At 41.9% G+C, this 15391-nt stretch overlaps 1 protein-coding gene across 1 annotated transcript in view; it reads left to right on the top strand.

The window, feature by feature from the left end:
* The window catches only part of LOC125241146 (probable E3 ubiquitin-protein ligase HERC2), a 130440-nt gene that overhangs the window by 55708 nt on the left and 59341 nt on the right, over positions 1 to 15391 (top strand). Inside the window, exons 35-46 of the mRNA XM_048149481.1 lie at positions 103 to 286; positions 609 to 698; positions 878 to 1018; positions 2720 to 2838; positions 3116 to 3299; positions 3836 to 3987; positions 7179 to 7272; positions 7811 to 7962; positions 8444 to 8585; positions 9479 to 9601; positions 11623 to 11787; positions 13363 to 13473. Coding sequence (XP_048005438.1) covers positions 103 to 286; positions 609 to 698; positions 878 to 1018; positions 2720 to 2838; positions 3116 to 3299; positions 3836 to 3987; positions 7179 to 7272; positions 7811 to 7962; positions 8444 to 8585; positions 9479 to 9601; positions 11623 to 11787; positions 13363 to 13473 — 1657 coding nt within the window. The remainder of the gene's footprint in view (positions 1 to 102; positions 287 to 608; positions 699 to 877; positions 1019 to 2719; positions 2839 to 3115; positions 3300 to 3835; positions 3988 to 7178; positions 7273 to 7810; positions 7963 to 8443; positions 8586 to 9478; positions 9602 to 11622; positions 11788 to 13362; positions 13474 to 15391) is intronic.

A 15391-nucleotide genomic window follows, 5' to 3' on the forward strand; every position in this document is an offset into this window, starting at 1 on the left:
AATGAACAATAAACATCCTGGTCACGGCACCAATGGGATTACTATGTTTATTTATTTGTATGATGTGATGGGTATTTACATAGAACATTTAAAATATTTCAGGACGGAGTGCCCGGTTCTGAAGGTCGCGTAATAGGTGACCTCGGCGAAGACGGTTGGGTGCGCGTAGCATGGGACGCAGGCGGCACCAACTCCTACCGCATGGGAAAAGAGGGGAAATACGATCTCAAACTGGCGCGGACGCCCTCCCCTCCGCCCTCCGATGATGAGACTGTCAATGAGGATTGTAAGTGTTAAATTAGACTTATATTAACCGGGAAATAGAGCGTGATTACTTATTTTTTTACCTATTTTCACTGTAACGCCGGCCTTCTTCAGTTTTCCGTGATCATGATGCATGTAACTGCCTCGAAATATTGGGAGCTCGACAAAAATCAAAAAGGTCGTCATCATCAAGGATCAAAATCATCTAATGAAACTACTCGTGAATTATTCGAAACTCGTATTGGCTGAACATTTACAGTAATTATTTTTTTAAGTTACGATCACAGCGGTAACTATAATTACGATTAATGTATGGACTGTGTTCAATTGTTTTTTTTTTGTAGCGGATTACATACTAGACTGGTGGCCCGTGGGCGAAGTTCGAACAGCTTGCGCCGGCGCTGTTCGCCTCTTCTGCGCCGCAGCGGGCGAACTTAGCGCCCACAGCGCCGTCGCTAGGCGAAACGTGGTCGCTCTGCATCGCAGACTGTTAGCGCTCGCTCATGCTCATCACACGCCGTCGCCAACCGCGTTCGGGGGCGGAGAATTAGCATACTGCGTTAGCTTTACTGAGAGGTGAGTGAGACTGTGTCATATACAATACAACATACATAGCTGAGCGCTCACAGCGCCGTCGCTAGGCGGAACGTGGTCGCTCTGCATCGCAGACTGTTAGCGCTCGCTCATGCTCATCACACGCCGTCGCCAACCGCGTTCGGGGGGCAGAATCATACTGCGTTAGCTTTACTGAGAGGTGAGTGAGACTGTGTCATATACAATACAACATACATAGCTGAGCGCTCACAGCGCCGTCGCTAGGCGGAACGTGGTCGCTCTGCATCGCAGACTGTTAGCGCTCGCTCATGCTCATCACACGCCGTCGCCAACCGCGTTCGGGGGGCAGAATCATACTGCGTTAGCTTTACTGAGAGGTGAGTGAGACTGTGTCATATACAATACAACATACATAGCTGAGCGCTCACAGCGCCGTCGCTAGGCGGAACGTGGTCGCTCTGCATCGCAGACTGTTAGCGCTCGCTCATGCTCATCACACGCCGTCGCCAACCGCGTTCGGGGGGCAGAATCATACTGCTTTAGCTTTACTGAGAGGTGAGTGAGACTGTGTCATATACAATACAACATACATAGCTGAGCGCTCACAGCGCCGTCGCTAGGCGGAACGTGGTCGCTCTGCATCGCAGACTGTTAGCGCTCGCTCATGCTCATCACACGCCGTCGCCAACCGCGTTCGGGGGGCAGAATCATACTGCGTTAGCTTTACTGAGAGGTGAGTGAGACTGTGTCATATACAATACAACATACATAGCTGAGCGCTCACAGCGCCGTCGCTAGGCGGAACGTGGTCGCTCTGCATCGCAGACTGTTAGCGCTCGCTCATGCTCATCACACGCCGTCGCCAACCGCGTTCGGGGGGCAGAATCATACTGCTTTAGCTTTACTGAGAGGTGAGTGAGACTGTGTCATATACAATACAACATACATAGCTGAGCGCTCACAGCGCCGTCGCTAGGCGGAACGTGGTCGCTCTGCATCGCAGACTGTTAGCGCTCGCTCATGCTCATCACACGCCGTCGCCAACCGCGTTCGGGGGGCAGAATCATACTGCTTTAGCTTTACTGAGAGGTGAGTGAGACTGTGTCATATACAATACAACATACATAGCTGAGCGCTCACAGCGCCGTCGCTAGGCGGAACGTGGTCGCTCTGCATCGCAGACTGTTAGCGCTCGCTCATGCTCATCACACGCCGTCGCAACGTGGTCGCTCTGCATCGCAGACTGTTAGCGCTCGCTCATGCTCATCACACGCCGTCGCCAACCGCGTTCGGGGGGCAGAATCATACTGCTTTAGCTTTACTGAGAGGTGAGTGAGCTGTGTCATATACAATACAACATACATAGGTGAGCGCTCACAGCGCCGTCGCTAGGCGGAACGTGGTCGCTCTGCATCGCAGACTGTTAGCGCTCGCTCATGCTCATCACACGCCGTCGCCAACCGCGTTCGGGGGGCAGAATCATACTGCTTTAGCTTTACTGAGAGGTGAGTGAGACTGTGTCATATACAATACAACATACATAGCTGAGCGCTCACAGCGCCGTCGCTAGGCGGAACGTGGTCGCTCTGCATCGCAGACTGTTAGCGCTCGCTCATGCTCATCACACGCCGTCGCCAACCGCGTTCGGGGGGCAGAATCATACTGCTTTAGCTTTACTGAGAGGTGAGTGAGACTGTGTCATATACAATACAACATACATAGGCTAAGGGTATAATCATACTGCGTTAGGTTGACTGAGAGGTAATATTGATATAAAATACCACCATAACATTTTTATAGGGCCTTTAAAGGCTTCTGGCTTTTTTTTTAACGAACTTTACTGTAAATATTGCACGCTACGAACCAAATTAATACTAATTTATTATGTAAATTTTTTCAGCGAGCGCGCACAATCCGGAGATGAGAGTATTATTCTGTACGGATTCCTGGTTCGAACTCTGCTACAGCATCATTTCCGGAACTGAGAAACCCATCAACCAGGATCTCATTTACTCTCAGGTAAATAAAATTAATACATTCACTACTATAGTAAAGACTTACTCAACGTTCATACTATATTTAAGAATGTGATTTTATATATAAAACTCGTTAATGTGAGTGAATATGAGTTCCTTATAAGTCTATAAGGCTGCCAAATAATCGCGCTAGCCATCGTGAATTGTACCTGTATCCTGGTAACAGGATGAGCACTTCGTCTGTATTACGACCTCAACATCATACGACTGTGTATTCTAGCTTATCTATCGCCTATAACATTAGCACCATTTCATTTCAGATTCAATGCATTTGGCTGCTCCGTCGAGTGTTAGCCGAACACACGGGGCCTGAAGAGTGGAGACACACGGTGAGCGCGCAGCTGATCGCGCTCACTGGCCGCCTGTGGCTCGAGACGCACCCGGCCGACCCGGCGCTGCGGCAGACGTTAGCCGCGAGCTACCCGTGCGATGAGGAAGAGATAGGTACTGAGTCTAACTGTCACTATGAGTCTAACGTGGTCAGTGGCAAATGTAGTAGGTACTAGAGTCCACGCAGAATTCACGGGCACTAAGAGTAGAGGCACACTGCACGGCACTGCACAGCTGATCGCTGGCGGGCACTGGCCGCGAGTTACACGTGCGATGAGGAGATAGGTACTGTGTCACGAGTCACAACAGTGGCAGATTCAATAGGTACAACAGATGACTGTACTAGAGTCTTAGCAGAATACACGGAACCCGAGTAGTCACTTGTTGAACGTCTACAACTTTATTAGTTTTCCGTTACAAGCGCGTTGTCTATCCGAACTCACCGTACCTTCATTGAGCTCTAGCATTCGAGCAACCTTCCTCGCCAATGGAAATTCAACAATTAGTAGGGTTTAGTATTATTAAGCTGCGGTTAGCTGTTATGCTGCCCAGTAGAAGCAATTTCCCTGTCGAATAAAATACTTAACAATAACTTGAATTTAGTAAAAAAAAACAACTTATACACTCCCCAATTTCTTTTTTTCTTCCAGACATCCGCTGGCGTGCCCCCGCGACAGCCAGCCACACGGGCGCGACCTGCGCCTCCCTAGTCCAACTGATCCGCCAACTGCACGCCACGCCGCAATGGCACGGGCCAATCACCGCGCTCCTGCTTGACAAACTACAACTCGCCGGCCAGATGGTACGGCAGACCCTTATGGTTACGTCTTGCAAGGGTCTAGCTGTAAATGAAGCAGAAAAACCCACAGTCAATACAAATTTCTAGTAGGTTTAGAGCATTCAGACGGGAGACGTCAATGGTCAAATAACTATATATCGCATAGACAAGTTTATTGTATATATTGACGCCGTACGTATCATAGCTACACATTCGGGTCCTTCCCGCAAAAATGGGTTGTTATTTTGTATGCAAAATGACAGACATGGTTCTCCCGTCTTTATGTTCAAGCTTGCGACCTTAGCAAGGGCTGTCTGTAAATGAAACTGAAACCCCTAAAAAAAGAACTTCAGTTTGGTAATGTAATGTTTAGGGATAGGCGATGTCCTTGTGTTGTTTTATCACATTTTAGTCAGTGATCAGCGATGATTGCTCCACAGCATTGCTCTGGTAGGAATGTGAGGATATGCTAGTGAACCCACAAATGAATTATTTACAAAAACCCTTTTTAAGAAGTATTGTAATTGTAACATCAACAAAATTTTTAACTTTTGAAGACACTATAACCCAAATCTGGCGTTCAGCAAATCTAAACTTAATATTCAACTTTAAAATCAATTTTGAAATAGCACTAATTTGAGCTACAGATGAAAGGTAATAAAATAATTATGTTCACCTATAGTGGCAATCGAATCGCCGATCACTGATTATCATGCAATATTTGATGCTCAAGCAAAAGAAATATGAAGAAGAGGAAAACTGTTTGTAAAGTTAGCAAAACATCTTAATTCCTTATGCGAATACTTGAACTAACGCTACGCTGCTCTGATTTTTAAAATAGTTATTCTAAATAGACTAAGAGGAGGCTGGAGGTAAATCTCCTTCAGGGTTAGAACCTTTTTTATACCTAATAATGTAGGAATTTGTGATTATTTTAGGCACTATTCCTAATTCCTAGACCTATTCTGAATACTCCAAGTATAGCTTGTGCCGGAGGAGGTTATTTTTTGATGCAGCAACCTATGTATACCGAATATTGTTATTTTATGAAACGATTTTTGTAATTTGTAGGCACCCTATTAAGTTGCTTATTGCCGTGCTCCAGATTTTTAAAACCACACCCTAAGGGCCTAGCTTTTTTTACGAACCATACCTATATAATTATATTTTGCTTAAGCGATAATTTACGGCTACCAACGGCCTCCTCTTAGTCGAAAATAGCTGCGCAAAACAAGACGACAATATTTAGATGTACGGTTAGCAATACTATTAGCATAGCACCTTTGCATAAAAATTTAGGGGATCAATTTCTCTGCAGCTGCCGACTGTACACTGTACAGTACATATTTCGGTAAGTACTAAACTAGGTAGTTACACAGTGAAATGTCAGATGACGCCTTATCTCCTGTTGATTTCGAGTCTCACTAGATGTCGCTAAACGTTGTACTTTGAGGAGATAGTTCCCACATTATGCAATAGGCGGAGCGCATTTACAGTCTATTGGTAACGCATAGCGAATGTTTTAGTACTTGCTCTTGCTTTTCTGTTTAGTAGTTCCTGGATAGATGGCATAGGTAAAGCACAATTATTAACCGTTAGATGGCGCAGAAATGAATTTCTATGATATCTCCTCGACCCGGTAGATGGCGCTAAAATTAATATTTGTTAGTTCAGGTCTATCCGATAGATGGCTTTAAAAATACTTTTTAATTCAAATCAAACCGGTAGATGACTCTAAAACTAATTTATGTTAGTTCCGCCAGCTCCGATAGATGGCGATAAAATTACATTGTTTTACAACTAATGTATTTCGCCTGATCCGATAGATGGCGTTGTTGTTGAATTATATTTTTTACGTACGCGATAGATGGCGTTGTACGCGTCAACACTACGATATTCAATAGCTGCGTTGAAGTTTTGCCATTACTCGTTAGATGTCGTGCTCTATGTATATAAATTACCCCCTGCCTTACCTCGTTAGTTCTAGACACGTCTGACAGATGCCGCTTAAATCAATTTATTATTAGTTCAGTTAGAACCGATAGATGGCATCAAACACGTTAGTATTCATCATAGTCAACAGATGGCGTATGCGTAGATGTAGATTATCCTATAATCAATAGATATCTTGTTCCTTAAAGTTCATTCGGTATACGCCAGATGGCGTAAATATCAATTTATTAGTAGTTCACAAAGCAAAGATAGATGGCGCTCATCTTCCTAGTTCCTTGTTGGCTCGATAGATGGCGATCATATACATAATAGTTCTATTGACTACCGGTAGATGTCGTTTTGAACGTGGTGCTTGCGTTTTATCATAGATGGCGCTGATAACTAGTTTCAATGAAATTGTATAGATGACGCTAGTAGGTATTAAGGGTGATGTTCAATAGATGGCGCTGATAACTAGTTTCAATGAAATTGTATAGATGACGCTAGTAGGTATTAAGGGTGATATTCAATAGATGGCGTTGTTATCAATTTTGTTTAGTTTGTAATTTATTTTATAGATGGCGTTAATGTCAATTTCTGTTATTTTTGAGTTTAATTGATAACGTTGCTACAATTTGAATTCGACATGAATATAAGGTTATTTCTGTAAATAAGGTACCTTTAATAGTTTTTTAAGAAAGAAAAGAAATATCAAATCAGCTATTTTATTGCAATTTAATATAAGTAGCGTCTCCGTTAAACAAACAGAATTAATTTATTATTGAAATACTTGTTTCACCGTCAAAAACCTTTCTTAATCTCTCTCCATGAAATTAATGACTATAATACGTTTCTTTAAATTTCGAGCTGATCAATGAAGTCAACCTATCTTCAAAATATCTAAAACAGAGTAACTTTATTCTGACTAGATAGATTACAAGCTACTAAACAGAAAACACACGATTTAGCGCCCTAGACTGACTAGAAATCCACTTGAGGCTACTACTTCCTTTTTAGGCATTTGAAATAAGGTAAAAGGAATCTGCATTTATTACTAAAACCTTTTGTATTATAAGTCTCGCCTAATATGTAACAAACTCCTTATTTTTACTACATTCCTTATTTCTAATACCAACCAAAACGAAGTGCCTATGTCAAAAAATAAAACTGACTACCGTGGTACCCTTTATATGCGACATTTTAGCGACGAAAAGTGATCTGTTTATTGTTGGGTATACAATCTTATGTGTATAATATTAACAACATATAATTTCTTCTTGCAGGTGACAAGTGACTGGCACTGGTGGCCTCATACTAACCAAGAACTGAAACGCACAACGAAACCTATACCCCCGAGTCTTGAAACATGTCTTATAGGTATGGTACAGTTGATATTGCCAATTATCATTTAATATATTGTACTAGCAATTATTACTAAGTAAGTAGCTAAAACACTGGTATGTACCATCAAATCAAAACAGTCATTAAAGTTGACCAGATATATATATGACTGCGCGCCATGTTGCGGAATTTCATTAGAACTATTTTCTTCATAATAAAGACACATATCTACGATTAAGTACCTAAATACAACATTTGCACTCTGTCTTAAGATAGCGGATCACGGTAGAACAATTATTAGACCATTTGTAAGGCCTGTTACAAACCCTTTTCTGTAAATAAAAATAGAATTGAATGGAAATAACTATTTAAGAGTTAAACTTTCACGATTATTACACATCATTATTTTTAAAATCGGGACTTAATCGCGTATAACTACATATTAAACTGACCTCCACTCCACTGGATGTCAGTTTAATATGTAGTTATACGCGATTAAGTCCCGATTTTAAAAATAATGATATTTAAGAGTTTCTTTATGCCAATTTGAATTGACTTACATTCTTGCTTACAGCTGGCGTGTTAGGAGTAGCGGGAGGCGTCGAATGGCGCATCAGATTAGGACAGCGCGTGGCGGCGGGCGCTCCGTCCCGTAACGCCATCGTCATGCAAATATCGCCAAGAGCTAAAGTCACTTTAGTTTCTGAAGATAACACCTTCACTAGAGTGAGTATTGTTCGTCTAGACAGATATAACATTGGATTAGACTAGCTAACTGTATGTCTCCAAATATCGCCGCCTAAAGTCGCTCTAGTGTTTGAAGATAATACCTTTACTAGAGTAACTATGCTACTACTGCTGCATTCAGAAAGACGACTAGATTAAGGCAAGACGTAGCCGCGGCTGCTCAGCTCGTTATTGTTTCACACGATAATATATTTACAAGATACCGCCACATATAGCTAAAAACATATGAGGTAAATTGGTGGACTAACCGAAGACATTACGTAGCGGTATAGGTAGTTAAAAAAGCGGGATTCGCTGTCTACATATTATAGGCCTTTTCAGAATGCTCAGCCCGCCAGCGATAGAAAACATGTCGATACCCCTTTTTTAAAATAAAAAGCGTTTGATTAATGTAAATGTACTTCTCCTAAAAAACTAAAGCCGCAATGAAATTTGATTTAATAATAAATTTCTTCAACAGATGGAGCTAAGCGGCATCCAAAGCATAGAGAGCGAGCGGCTAATAACGCCTCTGGGCGGTGGAGAAAGCGGTCTACGTGTATGCGCCGCTTTACTCGGCGCTGGACCGCAGGCCACGCCTATGCACCCACATCATTTACCTGGTATGTTATTAATAACAACGAAAAACAATATTGATAACACATTTTAAACCCACTACCTAGGTTGTCTGGAAGAGATCGCTCTTTAGCGATAAGACCGCCTCTTGTTTTACCTCTTAAGTTGTTGTTTATAGTTGCTATATTGTTTCGTGTATTGAGGTGTGCAATAAAGAGTATTTGTATTATATTGTATCATGCGATAAACGATATAATATAATGTTAGCTGTTAAGCAAAATTAGTGTAAGATTAGATTTATATCAGAACTAAATCTGGGAGAGGACACTGACTTCTGTAACACAGGTTTTACCTAGCTCAGAAGTCAGGGACCTACACTTCTGGCTGTACCTTTGCTCAGTAAAATATTTTATTTTATTAATAGGCCGTCCTTATCACACTATTTATAAGTGCGATAGGGACGCGCCGATACGATAAAGTGTATCCAACTAGTGTGCTACGCCCGTCGACTTAGTTGTTTGTACAGTACAATCACAGTCCCATAAAAGTAAAATTATTGATATTTTGGCACCACTACAAGGAACGTCATTCAATATATCACAAGGTCTATAAAGAAACGGCCGCTGTATAAATCGCAAAAAAAATAAGAATACTATATTTGCCAACAGAGATGTCTGTTGGATTTTGCATCTAGATATTCTAGGTGAAGTAACAGATGCATATAATATGACTGACGTACAAACAAAATATTACACTGTCAAATGTCTACATACGTTTTTTTGCATGGTTTTTGACAAAAAGCTAATTTACGGAAAGGATTACTAGATAAATATAGTCTAAGATTAAAACATTCATCCTCACACTCAAATTCGTATTAGTTATCTTCAAAGTTGTTTGTAAAAAAAATGTTTATTCTAATCCGTATACTGCAACTTTTCAGCTGAGCTTGACGTCTACGGCCTAAGAAAGCAGCAAATAGAGCTGCTAACACTATGTGCGGTCCGCGGGCTTCTCACTACCCGCACGCGGCTGCGGAAGGTGCTCTTACAACCGCCGGACACCGGTGAGTCTCTTACCCAGTGTTTCTATAAGGTACAGCGGGGCAAATCTCGACTGGGGGACAATTGTAACTAATCCATTTTTTCCATTATTACACTATGATGTTGAGTTCTGGTTGAGGCGTATTCAGTGGATACATGTCCACTGAACACGCCTACCATATATAACCGGTGGACACTCTATTTAATAATGCAAACATTGTAAAACATGGAAAAAATTGACCAGTTACATTTGCCCCCCAGACGAGATTTGCCCCGCTGTACCTTATGTCAAAGAAACTGTAAAAGTAGAAGATTCAGCGCTATGAAGTTTGTGCGTATGCTTTACCAAAAACTACATGTATCAACAAATATGACAATTTCCCGGTCCACATAGAGCGAGGCACGCCGCGCGAGGCATGGCATTCTCGCGTTTTGTTCGGCCGAGCCACCTACCTCAGCCAATGTGGACGCAACGCTCTGTGTGGACCCGGCTAATGAAGACGAAAGAGTTCCACAAGCAATCAGCATCATTCGGAATGAGCTATCTATTATTTCGACTGCTAGAGCCACTGACAGTTTTATGCATGTCCATGATGTTTTTTATAGTCTCTCATTGTCATTATTAACTAAAGACATATAAGGCCTGATTCGTAACGGATTTGCCAACGCTTTTTCTTGTATAATTTCTAGCTTACTTTATATATACATTACACCATTCAAATTGCCAGATTCCAAAATTATTATGTTAGAATCATGTTTAAAAGCAATTCTCAATAACTAGAAGATAAAATTAAAGTGATCGAAAATAATTCGACAAATTGTCAAAAACTCCTGTTGACAAACTTGCATTTAAATCAGGCATCCTTATCTCGATTCCTATGAATGAGCTCCAAATCCACTTTATTATTTCCGACTGCATTTAGAACCTTTTCGATAAAAAATCTACAACAAAAACTGAACGATTATGATGTACTGGAAATAATAAAGCTAAAGCCAACGCTGGGTAAAAAACTGACAGAATTTGTCTAAGCATGTCCATCAAAATATTTAAAAAAAGATGTCCTTTAGGACTAAAACTATAGTCTCTGGAGGGCATTTACAACATGTCATAAATATTAAATACATTTTAAAGACATATGTAACTCTGGTACCGTTATTTTGAATTTGACAAATCCGGATAAAGTAACTCCGTAAGAAAAAGTCTAAGAAAAAAACTTACCTCAAAGCCATAGAGAAAAAGGTACGGTGGCCTCGATGGCGTTACACCTTTGGGGAACGCTCGGCTAAATGGCGCTAATATTACTATTTGACATATTAACACATATCAAGCTACGAATATGAGCCAAATTGTCAAAACTGAGGTTCAAAACTTTTAAGCTTGTGTCGAGAGATGGCAGTCTGTGGACTGTGATTACATTTTACTTTGACAGTAACTCTCTAAGGCCCACTTGCACCAACCACTCAACTCAGGGTTAGTGGGCTGTCATCTGTCAAATTCCGTATAAAATGGTGGGTTAACCCTCGGGTTAAACTTCCATTTTCGTTGGTGCAAGTGGCTCTAAGATCATACTCAATCCTCTTTGTTATTAACTAACATACATACATACATACAATCACGCCTGTATCCCATAAAGGAGTAGGCAGAGCACATGAAACTACTAAAGCTTCAGTGCCACTCTTGGCAAATAAGGGGTTGAAAGAAAACGATACTGTGATATTGCAGTGACAAGTTGCCAGCCTCTCGCCTACGCCACAATTTAACCCATATCCCACAGTCGCCTTCTACGACACCCACGGGAAGAAAGGGGGTGGTGAAATTCTTAACCCATCAGCACACAGGCATTTGACGTATATTGTTTTAAAAATATATAGTTGGTCGGAAAAGGCTTTGTACCGTAGAGGTGTAATCCTAAGAAGGTAAATATTTATTTTGTAGTCAAACAAAGTCAATATTTAAATGGTCGTACATATTTGTTTTTTTGCCACGAAAAGTGCACCTTGATAACGATCTTTAGTGATTAACTAACATTTGTCAAATTTCCAGCAGGTTCATCAGACACCGTCACCGGCACCGAGGGCACGTTATTCCGGCGCCTTCTCGCCTTGGCGATGCGACCGAGCCCCTTGGCCGCGTCGTACACACCGCGCGAGCTCGCCTCCGCCGCGCTCACTATAGTGCAGCAGCTAGCCGCTCACGTGCACGTCAACGGTAAGAGAACAATAGGCTAGTGTCCTACTAGTCAAATCAGCTTCTCTTTAAGAACTGTCAAAACGATTTGCTAATATGGAATTACTATGAAATACTGAGGAGTGACGTCACGGTCAGTTCATTTATTTTATATCTTTCTCTTTGACTTATTAAATAGAAATTATGTTTAAAAATAAGTACTGTCCATAATCTTCTTCTAATTATGTGGTGCTTTATTTCGTACACTGCATAAAATATTTTATTTTAAGTATAGGAAACTAGCCTATTGACCACCAGTTACTGCACCTCGAACACTAGCGGTCAAATATATTGAAAGAGGCGCAATCCTAGCACACAGTCTTAGCCCGTGTAGGTGAACGCGTACTATGCTTGTATGAGTGAAATATGACAGGTCGACTGTTCGTGTTTTTGACTGGCGGTAACTGTGAGGTAACCGAGAGGGGGTGGGCGGCACTGTCAGCGAGGGAGCGGGAGTGGCCATACTGTACGATAGTACCCTTTATTATACTGTGCTGTAACTGTGTCACTACCATCGATCATTAAGCTCGGATATTTACAAGCTTTTATTCAACTTGCCTTGTTAGTATGGTAGTTTGGGACAAAACGTAGAAGAAGCTAAATTTTACCCACTTACCGGTTTCCGATTGAGCTGAATTTTGCACACATATGTAAATCACGTAACAATACTAAATTATGGTATCATGGAACTGAAAGATGGTCATAGGAAGTCTGTTATGAAACGTCGTATCCCCATCGAGTAAGGGGTTTTGAAAAACGTCTCGGAGAGCAGTAGATGACTGTTGCAAGAAAGGTACAGTCAGCGATAAAAACTTGTGCCAAAAATGAAATTTTTGCAAAAAACTTATTTGTATAACGAATAGATTAAGATTACCTGGATTTAACTATCAATTAACGACCTAGACACCTTCCTCACTAATTGGCCGGAAGTGTAGTATAGTGCCTACTAAATCGGGAGTCATGGAGGTCAAGGGGAGAGGCCTTTGCCCAGCAGTGGGACACGGCTAGTAAATAAAAAGTGCTGAATTTCTTAGTAGGGTTATATCACAGTATAATAAAGAGTACTATCGTACAGTATGGCCACTCCCGCTGAAAGTGCCGCCCACCCCCTCTCGGTTACCTCACAGTTACCGTCTGTCAAGAACGCGAACAATTGACCTGTCATATTTCACTCATACAAGCATAGTACGCGTTCACCTACACGAGCTTAGACTGTGTGCTAGGAACGCGCCTCTTTCATATATTTGATCGCCAGTGTCCGAGATGTGGTTATATGTAACGCAGGGTTAGGGTTATAAGTCCATCCATGTCGTTAACAGAAATACGGGATCAGGCTGGTTACCATGACGTACTAAAGACGTTCAGTTTAGGTTGAGAGAAAGGGACACAGCTATAGCAGTTACATAGCTCCGTCCCTCTCTCTCAACCTAAACTGAACGGCTTTAGCACGTTATGGTAACCCCCAGTTTTCTTCTGTTCAGTTACAAATTGTTACGTATTTTAACCTGAACCAAATTATTTAAAATGTTACCTAACCAATGATTTATATTTGCACAGGAGACGAGAAAGATCACGAAGCACCACCTGAGCTCCCCGTCATCGACCGCAGCACCCTCATGCAAATATCCAACGGCCCCTCTACCAGTACTAGTGACGCGACTCCATTTGGTACGTACCTACTACTTTACCCCCTTATTCATAAACATACTCTAAAGTTATAAAGCTGATTAAGTTCGTTTGTCCTATTCTATCACACCAATACATCGGAAAGGGACAAACGAACTTTATCGGCTTGATAACTTTGGAGTACGTTTATAAGGGGGTTAGACTTTATCTATGCATATTTTTAATTACTCATGGCTAGTCTGGACTAGCCGAGGAAAGCTGTGGCCGAGTAGCCATCAATTTGCCAAAAGCGTTCGTTTCGCGTAGCATTTTTTCCATTTGCATTCTTCCCCACCGCAAAGGTTAACCGGTGTTATTTTCTCAAATAGTGTTTTATTCCAATTGTATCTTTTCCAAAAACATTTTCTTCGCGAAGGAACCAGACGGCTCCTATTTTCAGGTAGTTTGCCCTTCGGGCATTTAAAGCTACCTAACAAACCTAACCTACCTACTGAATTAGTATGACTACCGTACTACCGTGAGAAAATTTTCTTTTTGGAAAAAAAGAGACAAGAGACACGTGTATTCAGACTAGGATTTACACGTGTATTCAAAGTTATTTTTAACCCCCGACGCAAAAACGACGGGGTGTTATAAGTTTGACGTGTCTGTCTGTCTGTCTGTTTGTCTGTCTGTGTGTGTGTCTGTCTGTGGCATCGTAGCTCCCGACGGATGAACCGATTTCGATTTAGTTTTTTTCATTTGAAAGCTGTGTTAGTCGGGAGTGTTCTCTTATTTAAAATCGGGACTTAATCGCGTATAATTGTATTTATTGCGACCTCGTCCACCATATGTTAATTTTAAAAATATTGAAATCCCACCCTGTTTTCTTGGTTGCCCTGAAAACCAGCGCCGTGGCTAATACCAATTAGCCATTGGCATATGCTGAGTGGCATCCTTTTTGGTGACTTTAGTTTAAGATGTATATAGATTAAGGCTATTGTTGTTTTACTTGTATATTTTCACCAAATAAACGTTTTCTATTCTATTCTATTCTATAACTACATATTATTTGTGCCGTTTGTATATCCGAGGTCTTTATAGAGAGAGTACGTCGTAGACGTCGCATCGGACCGGTAGATGGCGCCATCGTTCGTTGTAAGTCGCTCCGGCGTCACACCGCCGCGATGTTGGTAGTCCCGTTTTTCCCCACCTGCAACACAAGGCCCCCCGCGCCCCGACCCGCCACCAGCCACCCTCTTTTGTTTCGTCGAACGCCGAAGTGACCGGTTGTCGCGTATTCCGTTCGAACATTTTTACAGCATGGTGTCTCGAAATTAATCTTTTAGTTTCTATTTCCTTGTTATTTCTGGTCAAACCAGAGTTATTCGTGTTTTTTAACCGACTTCAAAAAAGGAGGAGGTTCTCATATTTAAATTTTTTTAAATTTCATCCGTCAATTCTTTCTTCCCTTTTAATTTACGCTCGTTCGTCTTGAATAATGAGATATATTATGCCTCGCTAGCGATCATTATTCGTCTTTCGGGGTTCTCACTATAGAAATGAACGAGCGGTGCTTTATGATTCTACCCACTTTTTTGTAAGAAAGTTCCATGCTGCAAAAATCGTTACCGTTAATCAGTTTTCTTTTTAAACTATTCGCATTTCCGAGACTAAAGTAGGAAGTGTTATCCGCGTATTAAAAGTTTCGCGCGAGAATATAAGCGGTAACGTAGGTAAGTTGCTCCGCCGGGGACCACGTGCTCCGGGGACCACGTGCTTCGCGACCGCGTGCTGCGCGACCTGCGGGCTGCGGCGGCGGCGGCGGAGGGCGCGGTGAAGGAATACCGCGCTCCAAGGAGGTTTGAATTTCTCCGACGAATGGGTGAGCAGATTCATATTATTTTAGAAAGAACATGTTCGGTTTCCGATTCGGTGCGGAGGCCCCAAGCCACGTGTCGGCGCCGAAACTTACTGTAGC

Source organism: Leguminivora glycinivorella, chromosome Z (assembly GCF_023078275.1).
Source record: "Leguminivora glycinivorella isolate SPB_JAAS2020 chromosome Z, LegGlyc_1.1, whole genome shotgun sequence".
Classification (NCBI taxonomy): domain Eukaryota; kingdom Metazoa; phylum Arthropoda; class Insecta; order Lepidoptera; family Tortricidae; genus Leguminivora; species Leguminivora glycinivorella.